General features: G+C 43.8%; 1 protein-coding gene across 8 annotated transcripts in view; it reads right to left on the bottom strand.

The window, feature by feature from the left end:
• dmd (dystrophin) overlaps window positions 1–22,851 on the bottom strand; it is a 1,950,296-nt gene that overhangs the window by 40,928 nt on the left and 1,886,517 nt on the right. For all 8 annotated transcript variants that reach the window (XM_068040560.1, XM_068040554.1, XM_068040555.1 and 5 more), the window contains one exon: window positions 400–558. In XM_068040560.1, coding sequence (XP_067896661.1) covers window positions 400–558 — 159 coding nt within the window. The remainder of the gene's footprint in view (window positions 1–399; window positions 559–22,851) is intronic.

The following is a 22,851-nucleotide window of genomic DNA, read 5'->3' as shown; positions in this document are numbered from 1 at the left end:
GGTGCTGCAAGGAGGCGAGGGGTGGAGGGGAATTTCCACCTGCCGTTCCAAATCTGGATCGTATTCTTGAATTGGGGTCAATTACATCTCAGATCAATAAGACTACCAGTAGCATCTCTGCTGTGGAGATGGAGCCAGCCACTATCTGGGGGTTGGGGGTGCAGGCTAGCTGCTACACTGGAAGTGGAAGGAGCATTTTCAAAGTGGGGAGAGCCCCTTAAAACTGGCCAAAGTCAGTATTTTATGGTTCTCAACAAGCCCTTATTGGATTGATATGAAGTGGTCTTTCAAAATGGCATGCGGCAATTCGGTGAACTTTTGGGGTGGAAGCCATACAATTGAGAAGTCAAGTTTATCAGTCAGATTGAATCTGATGTACTTGTTCAGCTGCATTCTAACCTGTTTTCATCTTCCAGGTCAGCTAGGATTCTTTCCAACTCTCCTCTCTCTTCACTCTCCAATGAGATGAGAATTTGAGCAGGGCTCCGAGGCTGACTCAATGGTGACTCCTGGTTCAGACTCTGGCAGTAGTGCTGGATCAGCAAATGTTCATCATCTCTGCAACACATTACAAACAAAGTATGTCAGTATGTTTTCATCCAACACTTGTGTTCAGAAGCACTCCCCAAACCTACTTGTTCCCATGGAATGCATTTAGAAAAGCATGTACATCACACAGTTAAGAGGCTTGGGTCTATATTTGTTGAACATCATTCAAAGTTTTGGATAAAAGAAAATCATTTTACAATTTATATATACCCATGATAAAATTACAATCTCTGATTTTCAGTCCCCCTCCCCTTTTTTCTGACATGTGGTATGCCGCCATAGATAAACAGACTGTGGGACAGACTCATCCCCTTTACAGTGTATGCTAGCATAGTGGTTATGCTACTGGACTAGTAATCCAGAAGCCTGGACTAATGCTCCGGAGACATGAGTTCAAATCCCACCATGGTAGCTGGGGAATTTAAATTCAATTAATTAAGTAAATCTGGAATAAAAAACTAGTCAGTCATGGTGACAATGAAACTACAGGATTATCATAAAAACCTATCTGGTTCACTAGTGCCCTTGAGGGATCTGCTGACCTTACCTGTTCAGCCTATATGTGGCTCCAGACCCACAGCAATGTGGATGACCTTTATGTGCCCTCTGAAATGGCCGAGCAAAGTCACTCAGTTCTACCAAACAGCTACAAAAAGTCTCTCAGAAGAATATAAGTGGATGGACCACGCGGCATCAACCGGGATTCAGACACAACAAAGGCACACACAGTCCAATCAACCCCGCAAAATTCTCCTCATGACCATCCGGGGACTTGTGCCGAAATTGGGAGAGCTGTCCCACAAACTAGTAAATCAACAACCTGGCATAGGCTATGATTCTGTGAGTATGAATTTCAGCTAACATTCCAGACTCCTCCATCACCATCCCTGGGCATGTCCTGTCCCACCAGCAGGACAGACCCACCAGAGTTGGTGGCACAGTGATATACAGTCAGGAGGGAGTGGCCCTGGGAATTCTCCACATTGACTCCAGACCCCATGAAGTCTCAGGGCATCAGGTCAAACATGGGAAAGAAAATTTCCTGCTAATGTTCACTCTTCCCTCCTTAAACTGGTGAATCAGTACTCCTCCATGTTGAACACCACTTCGAAGAAGCACTGAGACAGAAAAGGAATTGAGTATACACTGGGTGGGGGACTTCAATGTTCTTCACCAAGAGTGTTTCAGTAGAATCCCAAAGTCAATGAATCAGATCTAAGTTCTGCAGTCCTGCTATATCCAGTCGTGAATGGTGGCAGACAATTAAATAACTGATGGGAGGAGGAGGTTCCAAGAACCTCCTCATCCTCAACGATGTTGGAGCCCGGCACGAGTGCAAAGGACAAGGCTAAACTGTTTGCAACCATCTTCAGTCAAAAGGGCTGAGCGGATGATCCATCTCGGCCTCCTCCTGAAGAGCCCACCATCAAACCAGTCTTCAACCAATTCAATTCACTCCACATCATATCAAAAAAATGACTCAGCCCACGAGATGCAACAAAGGCTATGGGCCACAATAACATCCTGGAGGTAGTGCAGAAGACTTGTGCTCCAAAACCAGCCATACCTCTAGCCAAACTGTTCCAGTACAGCAACAACATTGGCATCTACCTGACAGTATAGAAAATTGCCTCGGTATGCCCTGTCCACAAAAAGCAGGGCAAATCCAATCCAGCCAATTACCGCCCCATCAGTCTACTCTCAATCATCGGCAAAGAGATGGAAGGAGTCGTCAACAGTGCCATCAAGAGGCACTTACTCAGCAATAACCTGATCACTGATGCTCAGCTTGGGTTCTGTCAGGACAACCTGGCACCAGACCTCATTAGAGCCTTGGTTCCAAGGTGGACAAAACAGCTGAAATCCAGAGATGAGGTGAGAGTAACTGCCCTTGACATCGAGGCAGCATTTGATCAAGTGAGGCATCAAGGATCCCTGGCAAAATTGAAGTCAATGGGAATCAGGGAGAACTCTCCATTGGCTGAAGTCATACCTAGGACAAAGGAAGATGTTTCTGGTTGTTGGAGGCCAATCATCTCAGATTAAGACACTGCCGCAAGAGTTCCTCATGGTAGTGTCCTAGGACCAACCATATTCAACAGCTTCGTCAATGGCCTCCCCTCTATCAAAAGGTCAGAAGTGGGGATTTTTGCTGCTCGTTGCACGGTTTTCAGTACCATTCGTGACTTCTCAGATAATGAAGCACTCCGTGCCCACGTGCAGGAAGACCCGGACAACAGTCAGGCTTGGACTGATTAGTGGCAAGTAACATTCATGCCACACAAGTGCCAGGCAATGACCGTCTCCAACAAGAGAGAATCTAACCTCCTCCCCTTGACATTCAATGGCATTACCATTGTCAAATTCCCCCATCATCAACATTCTGGTAGGTCACCATTGACCAGAAACTTATATGGCTACAAGAGCAGGTCAGAGGTTGGGAATTCTGCAATGAGTGATTCACCTCCTGACTCCGCAAAGCCTGTCCATTATCCATCTACAAGGCACAAGTCAGGAGTGTGACGGAATGCTCTTCACTTGCCTGGATGAATACAGCTCCATCAACACTCAGAAGTTTGACACCATCCAGGACAAAGCAGACCACTTGACTGACAGCCAATCCACCACCTCAAACATTCACTCCCTCTACCACTGGCACACAGTGGCAGCAGTATGTACCATTTACAAGATGCACTGCTGCAACTCACCAAGCCTCCTTCGACAGCACCTTACAAACCCATGACCTTTGCCAGCCAGAAGGACAAGGGCACCAGACACATGGGAACAAATGGAGTATTGCATCCTGTTCTGGTCACTACACTTTAGAAAGGAGGTGAGGGTCCTTGAGAGGGTGAAGAGGATACTTATCAGAATGGTTCCAGGGATGGGGGATTTTAGTTACAAGGTTAGGTTGGAAAGGCTGGTCTTATTCTCATTACAGCAAAAGAGATTGAGGGGAAATTTAATAGCGGTGTACAGGATTATGACGGGCATAGATAAGTTAGACAAGAAAAAAACTATTCTCATTAACTAATGGTATAAGGACTAGGGGACACAGATTGAAGGTTTTGTGCAAGCGATGCAGGAGGAATATGAGGAAGAACTTTTTTATGCAGCGGCTGGTATTGACCTGGAACTTGCTGCCCATGAGGGTGATGGAAGCAGAGTCTCAATAATTTCAAAAGGAAATTGGATGGCCACTTGAAGGAAATAAACTTGCAGGACTATGGCGATCAAGCAGGGAAGTGGGACTGACTGGATTGCTCCGTGGAGAGCCGGCATGTACTTGATGGGTCAAATGGCCTCCTTCTATGACTCTATGACCACCACCTGCAAGTTCCCCCATGTTGCACACCATCCTGACTCAGAAGTGTATGACTGTTCCTTAATGATTGCTGGGACAAAAACCTGGAACTCCTTATCTAACAGTATTGTGGGAGTATCTCCATCCCAAGAACTGCTGTGGTTCAAGAAGGCAGCTCACCATCACCTTCTCAATGGCAATTAGAGATGAACAATAAATACTGGCCTTGCCAGCGATGTCCAGATCCCATCAATGAAGGAAACAAATGCCTCTATCTAATCCAATCTGTCAGGCAGTATTTGAGAATACACCTAGTTAATTCCACCCCTCCCCACCCACCTCCCATTCCCCAGTGGACCTGCCCCAGACTCTAACTGCTGCCTCCTCACAATGATACATTCAGAATTAAACACTGGGTAATCACAGCCATAAAACCCGTATTCGAACATCCTTAGGATAAGGTCTTAGAATTTTCAAAAATTCATGCATTCAATCCTTGTATGCACTTTTATCTGACACAATTTTCAAATTACTCAGCACATCATCCAGTGAATTTTCACAAGCTGCTGGGTAGAAATTGGTGGTACTGATTGACCACCACTGCCCGCTTTACACACTGCCTGATTTTTGTTTATGTTTACTTTGATGGAAATGAAAATCGTTCTGTGTCCAAAATGGGCAGCAAAATGTTTCCCAACAGAAGTAAAAGTGAAAGTTCACCTCCACATCTCTGCGGTAAACCATCTCATCAGAAATAATTATTTGTTCAATGCGTTATATTTAACGTATCAATTATATTAAAGCATGATTTGAGAAACCAAAAAGAAATCTGACTTTTGGCTCTACCTTTTTATGGGGTGCAAAGAAGTCCAAAATAGGGAGAGCAGCAGCAACACTGGTGATGTACGTATTAAAAACATGGATGCTATAACGCAGTATAATAATCGTTAACTTTCCAATTAATGCTGAATAAATTAGAAATGGCCATCTTAATGATTTTCACACAGGCCTGAGAAATGTCATTGTATGCACTGCAGAAATATACTGCGGGTTGTAGCAAATGTCAGCAATTTTATGGAATGACTTGCTTCTGTGTGTTCAACCCACACCTTCACCGACTGGACAGTAATCTGGCAGAGTGGAACTATCATGCCAATTTTCTTCCTGTTGATTTCAACTTATTGAATACATTTCCCATCTTCATATATGGAAACGAAATGTACAAGTCAACATCAATTGTGACGCAATCATTGGGAGCATGAGATGACGTCTGTTGTCACTGGGTTAATTTAGCACATTGGTACTTTTATGTGACTGAAAAGCACCCATTTAAGTCAATACACTTCTTGTGTGTCTCACTGAATTCATCGTTGCTCTCACCATTAGTGCTCACTACTCACACACCAGTCAGTCACATGATGGACAGCTGGGATTGCTCTCTCCAGACACAATCCCAAGATGTACAATACAATACATACAGTGGCGTTTATTTTGCAATTCAAAGGACATAGCATGGAAATACTGCATAGTTGTCATTCGGTTATACTGACATTCTAGTCATAACATTGTGTGTATACCTAATCTAGTCATCCGCAGTTAAACTATGTTACGACCATGTGATGAGCGGTTTGGGTGGTTCCCACTGTTCAACTCCCACCTGATTGCAGCAAGTGTGTTTTGTTATTAGGGTTTGTGTTTTATTTGTTAAATAAACAGACAGGGTCAGGTTTTCTTGTAGGTTTAAAACAGAAAATTAATTATTTATTGAACAATGCGCCATTTCCTGAAATTATCGCAACCACACCCACTCACTTAATCAATCGCGCACACACGTGCACAAACAAAGAATAGACAGATAGGGCTGAATCTTATGAGGCCTCCAGCATTGGGAGAGGCCTGGCACGACCCCCAACGCCGAGAAGGGCCCGCCGCATTTTACCGGAGGTGGCGAGGCTTAGGTGCGGTCTGCCAGCTGTAGAGCAACAGGGCCTTCATTTACATATTAAAATCAATGGAAATAAATTTTAATCAACTTACCTTGTCCTAGTGGCCGTCCCGTGCCGATCTTACAGTCGCCAGCCGGAGGTCCCGTCCCTTTGGAAATCCGTTATGAGTTCCGAGGCGTGACACTGGTGGTGAGGAGTGAAAATTTCAAGGGGGGGGAAGAACTATTGTAATTGGTTGTAGGGATGGTGGGAAGGGGTTGAGGGTCAAAGGTGCTGAAGGTGGGGGGGGGTGAAAGGTCAGCATATTAAAAAGTAGTTTTCAGGGGGGATAGGTCATTTTATTCATGGTGAACTCAGTGGGCGGTGGGAAAAGGGATTCAAAGTTTAAATAAAATTTTATGTTCAATTTTCATCCAACAGGACCTTTAAAAATTTAAATTAAACTGCAAAGTTTGAAGCGGTTTAAAAATGGCACCAGCGCCTACGCAATGGCACCAGTTGCCACTGCTGCGGACGGAACGGCCGTCCCCTCTACGTCATTGGGGGCAGCCGCACTGCCCCCTCCATTTAAATGAGCCCCCGCGCGAAATATTACAGAGGTGGTGGGGGGGGGGGGGGAAACGGTCACGGTAAACCTGTTGAATTCTCTTGGAAGTCAAATTCTCATGGGTTGCAGGCCTGTGGTGTGTTCAGATTTCTCTCTTGGTTGACAGTTCAGTTGAAGACAGTAGATCACTTCTAATTCACTGCTGTATAAAGTGTAGATGTAGAATTCTACAGCAGGACCATCACTTCTGGTTTGCTGGAAACAAGCTTCTTGGATGCTCCTTTCTGCGTGCGTCTGTTTCTGTATCTCTTTCTATAGGCTGCCTTTTAAGGTAAAGTAGTATTACAGCTCGCCTTTGCTGGAAGACGGGTATTTTCTTCCCTGTAGTGATAAACAGTGGCCTAGGATATGGCTAATTCACACTTTCTTTGTTTCAGGAGAACCCATTCAATTCCGGAATATTTCAGGATGTGTGTAGGATGGGTGCAATCTTAGCTTTGAAGATTTTCCTTTGTCCCTGTCAGACAGTTTGAATATACAAAGGCCAAGTCTTTTAACCTTTGGCGGCCATTTGAGCACATTGCTCACTTTTTAAAAAGGTCCATTTTTTAAAAGACAAAGTCAATTTTTATAACTCTTCAGTTTTTGTCCATAATTTTTCATCGTCGCGTTTCTTGTACATGTGACAACTAGTTTCTCATAAAATCGGCTTCTGCTATCACAAGGTTGTCCAACATATGGCCTGCAGGCCAGGATCCAGCCCGCCAAACGCTGACATCCGGCCTGCGGATGTAAACTGTTCCCAGGGCTGTTCCTCATCCTCACCGTGACTGGAGATGAGAAATTTCTCTTTGTCTTCTTCTTACAGAGCGGCTTTTTAAAAAACACCTCAGCTGTCAGCTGCTGACATCGAGAACAGCTGACTCGGGGTTTTCTGGCGGGTTCTGACTTTTTTTTTAAAAAAGCCCACTGGAAAACCTGGAATTTGTTGGGAAACGGCTGTTCCCGATGTTAGCAGCTGACACCTGTGAAGCTGACAACGCCATGTTTTTTAAAAGAACTGAACCATCTGCTGAGCGTTCCACTCTCTGCAACTGTGTGAGAGGAGAAAGAGGGGACAGAGGGGGAGAGAGAAGGGACAACAGAGAGAGGGAGGGGGGAACAGAGGGAGAGAGGGGGGGACAGAGAGAGAGAAAGGGGAAAGAAAGAGAGGGGAACAGAGTGAGGGAGTGGAGGTCAGAGACAATGGGGACAGAGAGTCTGAAGGATAGAGAGAGCGGGGAACACTGAGCGGGAGGTGGAGAGAGGGGGGAGAGATACAGACAGAGAGAGGGGCGAGAGGGAAACGGAGAGAGGGGGAGAGGGAGACAGAAAGAGGGGGGAGAGGGAGACAGAAAGAGGGGGGAGAGGGAGACGGATAGAGAAGGGGGGAGTCCAAGAGCCATTTACTTATGGCAGAGGAGGCCATTCTGCCCATCGAGCCCATGCCGGCTCTCCATGGAGCTATGCAGTCAGTCCCACTCCCTGCCTCGATCCTCGTAGCCCTGCAAGTCTATTTCTCTCAGGTGGCCACTTCCATCACCTTTGTGGGCAGCGAGTTCCAGGCCATTACCATCTGCTGCGTAAGAAAATGCTTCCTCATATTCTCCCTGCGTCTTTTGCACAAAACTTTCAATCTGTGTTCCCTAGTCCTAGAAGGGAGCAGAGAGGGAACAGAGAACGAGACACACACACATAGAGCGCGGGGAGAGCTCAAGGTCTCTCCTGAAAGATGGACATCTATCCAGAATACTCTGCATCGCTACATCAAGCGGGCAGAAATTGACTACTTATGCAAGCAAAAACCATGCCAGATATGTCACTAAATCAGTTTTCAATGCAGTGACGAGAAAGTAAGTCAATAAATTAGTCTTCTTATTTAAAGCTTCTTCACAAAAATGCACATTTGTTGTTATTTTTAGTAGTAAGCTAAATTTTTAATGCCTTTATCTTTCGAAAATTGCTCACCGGCCCATTGGATCGAGCAAAAATCATAATGTGGCCCTCCACCCGAAAAGGTTGGATAACCCTGTGCTATCACATTGCAAAATATGGATATTTCAACATTAAGATTAGTCACATGATTGCACTGGAGGGAGGGCCCAGTATCAATTTTCCCAATTCTCAATCACCCTGCTTTACCCAGGAAGTCCAGTGATTAAACAGTGGCACTGAGAAAAAGCAGCAAGGCAATATAAAACTTACACGCCAGCAATGTGATGATTTACTGAAGTCCTGCTCCAAATATCAACCCAAATTCCAACCTTTTTCTTCTCGTAATGTCTTCATGTTCTCTCATGAAGTGTCACTACAATTTCACAACACCATTAGCCTTCCAGTATCTCATGGCAGCGAGGCCTGGACAACGGATGTCAGCCAAGAGCGACGTCTCAATTCATTCCCTCTTTACTGCCTCCGGAGAATACTTGGCATCAGGTGGCAGGACCGCATCTCCAACACAGAAGTCCTCGAGGCGGCCAACATCCCCAGCTTGTACACACTACTGAGTCAGCGGCGCTTGAGATGGCTTGGCCATGTGAGCCGCATGGAAGATGGCAGGATCCCCAAAGACACATTGTACAGCGAGCTCGCCACTGGTATCAGACCCACCGGCCGTCCATGTCTTCGCTTTAAAGATGTCTGCAAACGCGACATGAAATCCTGTGACATTGATCACAAGTCGTGGGAGTCAGTTGCCAGCGTTCGCCAGAGCTGGCGGGCAGCCATAAAGACGGGGCTAAAATGTGGCGAGTCGAAGAGACTTAGTAGTCGGCAGGAAAAAAGACAGAGGCGCAAGGGGAGAGCCAACTGTGCCACAGCCCCGACAAACAAATTTCTCTGCAGCACCTGTGGAAGAGCCTGTCACTCTAGAATTGGCCTTTATAGCCACTCCAGGCGCTGCTTCACAAACCACTGACCACCTCCAGGCGCGTATCCATTGTCTCTCGAGATAAGGAGGCCAAAGAAGAAGAAGATCTCATGCAAAGTGTAAGGGGCACTCCAGTTAAATTCAAACCTGCTTTCAACTAATACCGATGCCTTTCCTGTAGAGGCCAGTGGATAGAGATCATTGAGTGATAGTCCTGGCTGATTTATAGCTCAGGGGTACTGAGGCTAATTGTAACAATTACTTGCATTTATATGGCACCTTTAATGTAGTAAAACATCTCAAGGCACTTAGCATGCTGACTTCTGGTCTAGCCCAGATCAGCTAATTCAACTCAGACATGAAATTAAAAGCTGGGTCAAGAAGGTACATTTTTGAACTTAAAAACAAACTCCAAATGGCCTCATCTTCTGCTCAAATCCTCATCCATGCTTTTGTTCCCTCCGGACTTGGCTATTCCAACACACTCCTGGCCGGCCTCCCACTTTCTACCCTCCTTGAACTTGAGCTCCTCTAAAACTCTGCCACCCGTGACCTAACTCACACCAAGTTCCATTCGCTCAACACACCTGTGTTCACTGACCTACACAGGCTCCTCATTAAGCAACACTTCCATTTTAAAGTTTCCATCCTTGTTTTCAAATCCCTACCTCTGTAATCTCCTCCAGCCACCCCCCAACACTCACATATCTGTGCTTCTCCAATTCTGGTCTCATGCACATCTCTGATTTTAATTGGTGCACCACTGGTGGCCATGCCTTCAGCAGTCAAGGCTGTAAGTTCTGGAATTCCCTCCCTAAACTTCTCCGTCTCTCTCCCTCTCTTTCCTCCTTTAAGATGCTCCTTAAAACCTACCTCTTTGACCAAGCTTTTGGTCATCTTCCTGTAATATCTCCGTATGTGGCTCGGTGTTGAATTTTGCTTTATAACACTCCTTTGAAATACCTTGGGATGCTTTATTATGTTAAAAGTGTTATATAAATACATGTTGTTGTTGCCTGTACCATCAGTCACATCTTAATGAAGGAAAACACTGACTATCAATCTTCTTAATTATGAAACATCACATCAGCAGTCAGAAGCTGGGCTGAGTAGCACGTGTCTTCACTGTGATACAAAGTTTGAAAATAGATGTGCAATCACTCTGGACTTCCAATGAATTTTCCAGTAAATGGATCAGCAACAAGCTGTGGATGAGTATCCTGCCCGTTCCTTTGACTGGGGAATAACATGTGGTGCAGTAACGTAGTAATAACAATGGAAGGAGGGGTCGTGACCAAACAAATCTAGTTATAGAAATATAATAACAGGATGGAGTGCACAATCAGCACATGCATTTGTGTGCTAATCACATTTAGGGGGAAAAAATGCACATACACTCAGGACAAAACTGCAGAGAGTCATTTACTGACTTTAAGTCACCAACAGGGAGCCATGACTGATTATTACAAATTAGGCTGCATGCTCTGTATGATTTTCCAACCATTAATTTAAATGGTCAGAAAAACATGCACAGCACACATTTAAATTCCAATCTGTGTTCCCAGCAGGGAGAGCTCCCCACCAGGAGCACAAAGGGAACACTACTCCTTAAAGATTGTTATAGCCTTAAGGGAGCTTTCAGCCCGGTTCGGCTCATTAACATCCACTGTTTATTTCCTCCTCCCTACTCTTTACGTACATTTGTTTAAAAATGTCTGTTGTCTTCATCCTGGGAATGAAATTAGAGAATTTACTGAACCTGTCAGATGACATCTTCAAGATGAACTGACAATGCAAAGGTGGTGGTTGAACAGTTGGGAGTTTAATGGAGCTTCTCAACAATGCTAGGCTCAGTGGGGTATAAATTTGTCTTGGGTAATAGTGGGAAACCCCTCGAACTGTATCGGAGAAATTTGTGTGCTGTAAATGTAAAAATGTATATGGCATGACAATGAAATGGAAGGTTTGTGAGGCAACTCATGATTGTATAGAAGGAAACTGATCACCTTTGCACTGTTTGTATTTTTTGACTTGATGCTGTTTTAAACTGTTTGGGAATGTAATTTTTTACAGATTTTTATGAATAAAGTATATTTTGGAAATAAAAAAAAAATAGTGGGTAAAGGATATAACAGCATCTGCATTTCCAGTGGCAGGGAAATAAATTTGGGCTGAGTGCCAAACAGGCTGCCGATGAACTATTACCCCTTTGATGCTGCTGTCCAAGATGAATTTCTACCCCAATAACACCTACAAATTAGTAAAAGCAAAATATTCTTTCCTTCTTTTCATAAAACAGGTATTTTAACATGAAATGATAACAAACACAGTTGCCCAACCTTTAATCCTGAAATGTGGAAAAAAATGCACTTAATTTTTCCACTTTGACGACTACACGGAGCTTCTCTCACAGCAGAGTGGCTGATGATGGAAGGGGGTCACCCTTTCCAATATTATTGGATGGGAAGGCCTGAGGCCTGAAATAAGCTGCAAGGCCCCTAGTGCACCCCAAGGGGCCAGGCAGCAGCCTGTGTATGGCCTGCATATGGTTATTAACGTGACAGCTGTGGCTCAGTTGGTAGCAGTCTTGCTTCTAAGTCAGAAGGATGTGGGTTCAAGTTCCATTCCAGGACTTAAGCACAGAAATTAGGCTGACACTCCAGTGCAGTACTGAGGGAGTGCTGTACTGTCGGAGGTGCCATCTTTCAGATTCGATGTTAAACTGAGGCCTCATCTGGCCTGCCAGGTGGATGCAAAAAATCCCATTAAAATATTTTGAAGGGGAATACAGCACTCCCTCAGTACCGCACTGGAGTGTCAGCCTAATTTCTGTGCTTAAGTCCTGGAATGGAACTTGAACCCACATCCTTTTGACTCAGAAGCAAGACTGCTACCAACTGAGCCACAGCTGACACTTTAATGAACCATACGCAGGCCGTACACAGGCTGCTGCCTGGCCCCTTGGGGTGCACTAGGGGTGCAATATTTATTCCTTAACCAACATCACAAGAGATGATCTGGTCATTGTCACATTGCCGGCATTTGCTGTGTGCAAATTGGCTGCTGCATTTTCTACATAACAACAGTGACTAGTACTTCATTGACTGTAAGGTATTTTGGAATGTCCTGAAATCATGAAAGGCATGATATATGAATACATTTTTCTTTCTTTTCATTAAAGTTAAATAATAGGTGCATCCATAATGCGACAGAAGCACCCTTTTGTAACAAGTACCAAAAGATTGCTCTGCCTGCCCTGCACCTTCCTACATCCCATGCTCTTCCCTGAAAATGCTGCTGAAATTGGAACACAGACACAAAAACAAGAAACAGGAGCAGAAGCAGGCCATTTGGCCCCTCAAGCCTGCTCCACCATTCGATGAGCATGGCTCATCTGATTGTGACTGCTTGACAGCTTACTTTCCTACCTATCTTTGTGTCATCAGCAAATTTAGCAACCATACATTCAGTCCCTTCATCCAAGATTGTAAATAGTTGAGGCCCCAGCATTGATCCCTAAGGCACTCCACTAGTAACGGCTTGTCAACCCGAAAATGACCCATTCACCTCTACTCTCTGCTTCCTGTTAGCTAATCAATCCAATATCTATGCTAATATGTTACCCGCTACACCATGAGCTCTTATTTTGTGTAGTAACCTTTGATGCAGCACCTTATTGAATGCCTTTTGGAAATCCAAGTATACCATATCTACAGGTTCCTCTTTATTCACCTTGCTTGCTACTTCCTCAAAGAACTCTAATAAATTAGTCAAACATGATTTCCCTTTCACAAAACTATGTTGGCTCTGCCTGATCACATTAAGGCTTTCTAAGGGCCCTGGTATTATCTTCTTAGTAATGGATTCTAGCATTTTCGCTATGACAGATGTTAAGCTAACTGGCCTGTAGTTTCCTGTTTTCTGTCTCTTTCTTTTCTTGAATGGAGGTGTTACATTTGCGATTTTCCAATCTGCTAGGACCTTTCCAGAATCTAGGGAATTTTGGAAGATCCCCCCACCAATGCAACTACTCTCTCTACAACCATTTCTTTTAAGACACTAGGATGCAAGCCATCAGGTCCTGGGGACTTGTCAGCCATTAATTCTAATAGTTTTCCCAGCACCTTATCCCTGGTGATTGTGATTGTTTTGATTCCTCCCTCCCTTTTACCTCTTGATTTTCAAGTATTCTTGGGATTTTTTTGTGTCTTCCACAGTGAAGAAAGACACAAAATACCTGTTCAACACTTCTGCCATTTCCTTGTTTCCCATTATTAATTCACCAGTCTCACCCTCCAAGGGACTAATGCTCACTTTAGTTACACTTTTCCTTTTTAAATCCTTGTAGAAACTCTTACTATCTGTTTTTATAATATTAGCTGGCTTTCTCTAATATTGCAATGTCTCCCTCCTTTTTTTAGTCATTCTTTGCTGGTTTCTAAAATCTGCCCAATCTTCTGACCTACCACTTAACTTTGCAGTATTGTACCATTTTTCTCTCAATTTGATACAATCCTTAACTTCCTTAGTTAGCCACAGACAGTGCATGCTTCTCATAGAGTCTTTCTTTCTTAAAGGAACATACCTTTGCTGAGTGTTATCTGCTGGTGCACTCTTCCGTTTAAATGCTCTGTCCCTTCCTGCCACACTCTGGTTATCATTACCCACATCGCTACCCTGATCTATTGCCTTGTCCTTTCTCCTTAATTTAACACATTTCCCCTCATGTGATCCCTCTCCCCCCAGCTATTCAGTTTAAAGCTCTCTCTACTGCCCTAGTTATACGACTTGCCAGAACACTGGTCCCAGCACGGTTCAGGTGAAAACCATCCCAACGGTACAGCTCCTTCTTTCCCCAATACTGGTACCAGTGCCCCATGAATCAAAACCCATTTCTCCCACACCAAACTTCGTGCTACGCATTCAACTCTCTAATCTTGTCTACCCTATGCCAATTCGCTCGTGGCTCAGGTAATAATCCAGAGATTCAGCAACCCTTGACCTGCTGATAGCGCCACCTGCCCCTAGCATTCCCAGTGCGCCATGTGCTATGCAAAGGAGTGCCATGATATTCTTCTATTGAGCTGACTTGGCATTATTGGGTGAAGTCAGCTCAGGCCTGTGCAAGCGAAGGAGTGCCTGAACAATGTTGGCCCCGTTGTGGCTTTGTGGGGACTGCATTATTGGTTCAATATGTCTTTATATTTATAACAAAATAAACTGCAGTTATGGTTCGTTTGATGTTGAGATTTTATGCACAGTAGAATGAAGTCAGAAGCAAATTGTTCAATTAATGTCTTATGTGGGGATTTGTTTATCGAACTGGATTTTAAATAAATACATCTTCACAATGTTTTCAAAGCTGTTGGCCCCTCGAGTTCACACTTGACAAACAGAAATATAATGAAACATTGCACTCTTCATAAGAACAAATAGAAGAATTAAAAAGTGCTGCCTGATGGTATTTACTAGAAATAATATTTTCCTGATATAAACTCTAAGCAATTCATTTATGAAATGCACATAAATATCACAATAATTTCCTCACAAACTTTCAGTTACTTTTCCCCATTTGTCTAGAGGTTGGACTGTGCTCCATTTCTGGACATTGTAGCTTAAACAACATTTAAAGAAAAGGATGCATGCATCTGGCGTTTGTTCATTGTGTGACTGGTTAATTGATTTAGTTTAAGATTCCACAGAAAATCAAAAGGTGCATAAATAAAAACAGATGAAAGGAGACCTCAAACTTATGTCAGAACCACCTGACATAATCTTTTAAACAACAGCAATTAACTACTCCTGTACTTTGAATATATGTAATCACTTATGCCCTGACAATTAATCAATGAAACATTTTATTGCTTTGTATGTTTATGACCAAATGAAAGTTCCTGAATAAAGTTCTGTTTCTCACTTACTGATCTATCAGACAGGTTAGACTTGATCTTAATTTCCTAAACTCCACGTACTGTATTTTCCTTCTCTTGTACAGTGCAACCAGTTGAGAAGAACCCAGCATACCCTTGGTTTAAAATCAGATGGGTGGTACACTGGCCCTGTAAACTCTGCCACTAAATGAAACAGCCCTCCGGAACACTTTCATGCAAAGCAAATTCTCTCTAGTACACAAAGTCTTTTTATATGATATAAAGTACAGTTTCATTTGGGAGTAAAAGTAATTGGAGTGTAACTTGTCTTTGAATTCAGTCTGGGTAATCCATAATCTCAAAAGGGATGTTAAGGAAGAGTGAATTTCCTTTGCTTAACACCTTAGTATCTTTTGATATACTTGAAGTCTTATTCGTTATCAGGATGCACAGCACGCTTTGAAAATTCTATCCTCATCTTCTCTCAACCTTAAGAGACAGTCACTGTCCCCAATACTATTTTACATTGCTCCAGTGCAAGTGGATTTGGCACAACAGTCCATCCAAATTGAAGTCAAATTTCAATCTTTCTGTAAACAGAGCTATGGTTATGCATAAAGTACATGAGAGAACAGTAGACACAATGCAATACCAACACCACTGCTGCCTTTAAGTTTCTTGGAAGTGAGATTCCTTTCTCAGCTGAATATTTAGATGGCCCACCAAGGCACATGATGCGAAGGAGACTTATATTGCCAAATAAAGGATGTAGGGGGATGGGAGCATTTGTATAGCCTGCTAAGTCCATCTACAAGATGGCAAACCTGAGGGTGGCAGATGTGTTGCTTACTGCAGTTCTTCATCCCACCCTGTTTCATGTACGATCAAGCATATGCATACATTTCACTTGGCAGTGGACAGATTTAAGCTGCTTACCGGCCTAAGTCTACTTCAGTTGGGCTGGTACAGAAAGTAGACAGGGTGATTTGTAATAATATGCATTAGACTCTGGTCCATTTATTTTGCAGCTCTTGGCAGAGAAGCCAAATTGGAGTGTTATTTATATCTCCACAGGATACTTAGATTTTCAAGTCAAATTTACACCACTACTGACAAAGTTTGCATGGTAGTCCCAGAATAATACCATTAGAGAAGGCTCTCCCAGTGACTCACATGATTTAAACAGTGAAGGGTTAAGTCATAGAGATGAGAAATTCTATGCTGATTTGGAGCAGCAGTATAAGCACCTCAGTGTCCCCAGGTTAGGGAAGTGTAAAATATGCCATGGTTTCTGCTGGATATTGCTGTTTGGCAACCACTACTGTCAGCACACAAATGTGGATCTAGCGGCAGAACAGTGCTGGACTCAGTTGTTATCCTCCTATAGTTGACCTGCCAACTCCCATTGTCTGGACTTACATCAAGAATGGTCACATGGGCAAGCACTAGATGAGTGTCAGCACCTGTGGAACTGGACTCCAGCAAGAGATCATATCTTTGGGCAGGAAGAATCACAAATAGAATGAAATAGACAAAAGTGACACTGGGCAGCACAGTGGCGCAGTGGTTAGCACCACATCCTCACAGCTCCAGCGACCCGGGTTTGGTTCTGGGTGCTGCCTCTGCAGAGTTTGCAAGTTCTCCCTGTGACCGTGTGGGTTTCCTGCAGGTGCTCTGGTTTCCTCTCACATGCCAAAGACTTGCTGGTTGATAGGTAAATTGGCCATTGTAAAAGTTGCCCCTCGTGTAGGTAGGTGATAGGAAAATTGAGGGAAGGTGGAGATGTGAGAGGGAAAATGGGATTAATGTAGAATTGATATAAAAGGGTGGTTGATGGTCAGTGTGGACTCGGTGGGCCGAAGGACCTGTTTCAGTGCTGTATCTATGACCTATTGGGGGAAGAACAGGGAGAATATGGTAACAGCTGAATTTGTGAGGCTCTTCACAACTGAGCACTGAGTTAACGAGATTTGTCTGTGCAATAATCCTCATTAATTATTGTGTGCATGGCTAAAAATAACTGATATTTGTGATTGTGAAAATCTTTATTGCTTAAACTCCTGTTGTCAGGAGACTCAATTAGTGAGTTTCAGCAATTGCTTATATTTGACCTTTATGTCAACTAACCTATTATTTTCAAATGCAGAAATGCAACCTGTAATCTTCTCCCTAATTTAATGCTTTATCCAGACTTTCTTTTGTACAGAAAACATCCTTTTTTAATGTAGGAGGAAGGGAGGTGGCTAAAGGCAAGCATTTCAAGCTGCAAGGTCTCATTTCCAGGCCCTTGTATTGTACAATACAAATATAAGTATAAAAAGCGCATCTGCCTAATTTTTTTCTTCATTTCCTTTCATTCTCAAGTAATGCTGACAAGGCTGCAATTTAATTGCCATCCCTACTGCCTTGAAAATGTGGTGGTGGATCTTCACCTTGAACAGCTGCAATCCTTGTGCTGAATCATGCTCCCATGATGGTTTTAGGTAGTGAATTCCTGGACAGCCCCATTGATAATTAAGAATCAGTAAATGTTCAAGTCAGGATGATGTGTCACTTAGACGTTCAATGTGGAGTTGCTGGTGCTCACATGACCTTGCTGCTCTTGTCTTTGAGTGGTAGAGGGTGTGGGCCTGGGAGGTACTGTTGATGTAAGCTTCTGGAATTGATACAGTGCATCATGTTGATAATTCACCAGTGATGGAGGGAGAGGATGAGTTCAGTGACAGGTGTCAATCAAGCAAACTTCTCTGCCCTTGCTGGTATTGAGCTTCAAGTATTCATATGGTGGCTGCATCGATCCTGCATTTGTAGAAGGTGGGGAAGTTTTGAGGGGCCTGGAGGTGAGCCACCTATTACCTTTCCCTTGGTGTTGATCTGGTTGGTCTAGTTAAGCTTCTGGCCGGTGATGACCCCCAAGATCTAGATGGTGGTGTCATTTAAAGTCAATGGGAGATGACTGAGCTTTTTCTTGTTCAGGATGCCCATTATCTGGCACTAATGTACCATGAAAGTTACCTGCTACTTGTCAGCCCAAGACTACATGTTGTCCAGATCTTGCTGTAGGCCACATTGCCTGATATGACTGGAGCTGAGTGAATCCTCAGTGAACAGGCCTAATCCTGGTTATATGGTGGGCAGATCATCGATGAAACAGCTGAAGATTATTGGGATCCAATAACCACAGTCACCATTTCTATCAGGCATGACTCCCATGAGTTTGGAGTACTTAGCAGGGCAGCTACATATCAGAGTTCAGATGTTATCATAAACTGAGAAAGGAAATCTGGACTGAATCAACATCATCTAAACTTTTACTTGCAATACTGCTCTGAAAGGCTACCTATTCTGTGTTTTTCTTTGTAATGTGCAGTAGTCTTAAAATTCTTCCTCTTTTAAATAATATCTGCAGCAGGCACACATGGTTTTGTTAGCAATGGATGGCAGAGTCCCAGCACTCAATGATAGAATTGAAATACAATTTATTCCAAGTGCTTCATGTCTATACAATATTATAGTATGATTGTGCAAGGAAATATACAAGAATTGAGTGGGAAAACTAATACATTGCATTCTGAGGTCATTTGAACGAGAAGAAATGTGTTCAATTATTTTACATACTTCTTACTTCTCTTCTTAGGCAGTCATTTGGCAATGAAGATGACTATCTTCCATTCCAGGATTGTGGGTTCTGAGGTAACTGAATACTACACACCACAACCAATAGTTATGAGTCCCAATTTTACCCCTTGATCAGAAGGTTGTGGGTTCAAACACGTCAGTGCAGTCCTGAGAAATTGCTTTACTTTTGGAGGTGCCTTCTTTCAGATGAGACATTAAACAGAGGCCCCATCTGTTCTCTTTTTTTATTCATACCTGGGATGTGGGCGTCGCTGGCTAGGCCAGCATCTGTTGCCCATCTCCAATTGCCCTTGAGAAGGTTCAGTGAGTGCATCTTGTAGATGGCACACACTGCTGCCAATGTGTGTCGGTGATGGAGGGAGTGAATGTTTGTAGATGGGGTGCCAATCAAGCGGGCTGCTTTGTCCTAGGTGGTGTTGAGCTTCTTAAGTGTTGTTGGAGCTGCACACATCCAGGCAGGCGGAGAGTATTCCATCACACTCCTGACATGTGCCTTGTAGATGGTGGACAGGTTTTGGGGAGTCAGGAGGTGAGTTATGTGCCGCAGGATTCCCAGCCTCTGACCTGCTCTTGTAGCCACAGTATTTATAAGGCAACTCCAGTTCAGTTTCTGGTCAATGGTAACCCCCAGGATATTGATAGTGGGGGATTCAGCATTTGTAATGCCATTGAATGTCAAGGGGAGATAGTTCATTTCTCTCTTGTTGGAGATGGTCATTGCCTGGCACTTGTGTGGCGCGAATGTTACTTACCACTTATCAGCCCAAGCCTGGATATTGCCCAGGTCTTGCTGCATTTCTACACGGACTGCTTCCATATCTGAGGAGTCGCGAATGGTGATGATCATTGTGCAATCATCAGCGAGCATCCCCACTTCTGACCATATGACTGAAGGAAGGTCATTGATGAAGCAGCTGAAGATGGTTGGGCCTAGGACCATACCCTGAGGATCTTCTGCAATGATGTCCTGGAGCTGAGATAATTGACCTCCAACAACCACAACCATCTTCTTTTGCGCTAGGTACGACTCCAACCAGGGGAGAGTTTTCCCCCAATTCCAATTGACTCCAATTTTGCTAGGGCTCATTGATGCTATACTCGGTCAAATGCTGCCTTGATGTCATAAGGCAGTCACTCTCACCTTACCTCTTGAGTTTAGCTCTCACATGAGCATAAAAGATCCCATGGCTCAAAGAAGTGTAGCAGAGTTCTCTTGATGTTGTGGCAAATATTTATCCCTCAATCAACACACTTGCTGTTTGTGGGACATGGTAGCTGTATTTCCCTGCTTATTACAATGAGAAAACATTTCAGTGGCTGTGAGGCACTTTGGCACATCCTGAGGTGTAAGTTCTTTTTTCACATATGCCAGAAGAGGAGGTTGCAGCTACACCTGGCCTTGTCAGCATTTAGCAGCACAAACAGCCACTCACGAGCTGAAGTTTAGGGATATCCACCTGGGGGAGTTTAAAAGCGAGCAGAACAGGAGTGCATTGGTCACATACTGAGCATGAATGAGGAGAAAGATGTTGCTGGTTGGAGGGTCTGAATGCATCACTGCTTGTTAAACCTAGGGATCTTGATGTTGTGCATCCTGCTTGTAAAAGAACACTACTATCAGAGCATCAAGCATTGCTGCAGACAGAGTCACAGAATCATTACAGCGGAGAAGGAGGCCATTCAGCCCATCGTGTCCACACCGGCTCTCTGAAAGAGCAATTCCCTCAGTTCCATTCCCCTGCCTTCTCCCAATAACCCTGCACATTCGTCCTTTTCATATAACTGTCTAATTCCCTTTTGAATGCTTCAATTGAACCTGCCTCCACCACGTTCTCAGGCAGCGCATTCTAGATCTTCACCACTTGCTGCGTGAAAAAATGTTTTCTCATGTCATTCTTGCTGCTCTTAAATCTGTGCCCTCTCATTCTCGATCCTTTCAAGAGTGGGAACAGTTTCTCTCTATCTACTCTGTCCAGACCCCTCATGATTTTGAATACCTCTATCAAATCACCTCTCAGTCTTCTCTTCTCCAAGGAAAACAGTCCAAACCTCCAATCTACCTTCATAACTGAAGTTCCTCATCCCCGGAACCATTCTCATGAATCTTTTCTGTACTCTTTCCAATGCCCTTACGTCTTGCCTAAAGTGCGGCACCCAGAACTGGGCGTAATACTCCAGCTGAGGCTGAACTAGTGTCTTATACGAGTTCAACATAACTTCCTTGCTCTTGTACTCTAATCCCCTATTAATAAAGCCCAGGATACTGTATGCTTTATTCACTGTTCTCTCAACCTGTCCTGCCACCTTCAATGACATATGCATGTACACACCTAGGTCCCTCTGCTCCTGCACCCCCTTTAGAATTGTACCCTTTATTTTATATTATATTTATACTATATTTACATGTGTAAATCACTGGAATACAGTTTCACAACACTGTAGTGCAGCACCAAGTGTAGGGCAGCTCCAGATATTGGAGCATTGGAGGACACATGTCAGAGGATTAAGGGGAGTTTGTGCTTCTGATATGGATGCTCAAACTGGTGCCATTGTGGCTTGAGGTGCCAAATTGGAGAAGGTTCTCCCTTCCTGCTTTGACAAGCTTCGGAACTCGTCATAGATAACCATGAGCCAGGGAGTCACTGCTCTCATTGGCATCATTAGGTCTCCCAGATTTAGTGGCCAAGCTGTGCCCAGATCGTGCTACCAGTCAGGAAAGCAGCATGTTTACCTTCCCCAATTCCCCCTTCAGATGTCTGGAAGTGTGGGAGAAAGGAAGCAGATCCCAATTGCAACACAAGAACTGGTGCTTGCAGCAATACTTAATACTGTGATGTGTGGAGCAGTTTGATCCTAGGAGGCTTCTGAAGTAACACAGCAGCCGGCCATGACACATTTGGTCACTGAGGGAGTTCATTGAGGGAAGAAGCATAAGGATAGTTTTAAGAATACCCCTTTCATATACTGGAAATAAAGGAGAAAGACTGTAATAAGAATCATTTGGAAAATACTCAACATGATTTCACATTGAATTGCAGTTATTAGGCTTGCGGATGTTGATCTTGAAAAGGTGTGGAAGTTGTTTTCATGTGCTGACATGAATAAGAGCTTTGTGAGTTCTTGCATAGAGAGAAGGGTCTGTAGATGAGGGTAAATATTGGAGATGTAAACACTACTTTTACTATCCCAATCACATATGGTAGTCAAGAGAAGGGTCGCCTGTTTGAGAGCAGCAAAAATGTCTCTTACAGTTTAGAATGAGTTATTCACAAAAATCTTTTCAAGCAGTTGCTACTCCTCTTGGTGATCACCTTGTTACCCATGGGCACCTTCCTCCTCTCAGGTCTCGGGGACGTCTCTTTGTAAAGTAAGGCTCTGCCGCAGGTAGCATACAAACACAATTCTGGAGACCCAGCAGGAGTTTACTGCAGTGTATTGATTGACTTTGTGATGCTGATGCTCAGCTCATGTCTTGGGAAACTGCAGAAGTTCATGCCTTGATCTCCCAAAAAACACCCAAGACTTGCCTCTTTGGGTTAAAGAGCGAACTCTTAAGATGAAAATAAAAATTGTCTTGAAATGAAAGCGTCCCATCAATTATCAAGAAAGCAAGCATTTTCTTGTATAATACAGGGTTGCTGCCCGCTAACAATCCTTTCCTGTTGTTGTAGGAAAAGCATTAAGCAAGGGAGCACAAATGGCCTCTTGGGTGCAATTAGTGACTCCATGGGCCTTTGGGAATCCTATGTATTATACTGTCCTATCACGCTATCATTGATTGTTCATTGGGAGGATCACATTGCTTGCTCTAGCAAACAATGTATCTAAGACTCATGTAAGACTCACTGTGCCTGATGCAGACACTGCTTCGCTAACTACTGCAGATATACATGTGTTTGTCTGTATACTCTGGTATGGAGGGACTGGAGCCGCTGGTGCATGCGTTTCTATGGCTGCCTTACAAGCTTGCCATATTTCTGCTGCTTCTCATCTTCTTCCAAACAGCAAACATACAGAAGAATTCTCAATGTGAGAATCATTTGAAATGTGTAGTGGAAGGATGGGTGGAAGGAGGAATGACTACCCAA

The sequence above is a fragment of the Heterodontus francisci genome, chromosome 10 (assembly GCF_036365525.1).
Source record: "Heterodontus francisci isolate sHetFra1 chromosome 10, sHetFra1.hap1, whole genome shotgun sequence".
Classification (NCBI taxonomy): domain Eukaryota; kingdom Metazoa; phylum Chordata; class Chondrichthyes; order Heterodontiformes; family Heterodontidae; genus Heterodontus; species Heterodontus francisci.
The sequence above is the reverse complement of the archived record's forward strand: the minus strand, read 5'-3'. Positions and strand labels throughout refer to the sequence as shown.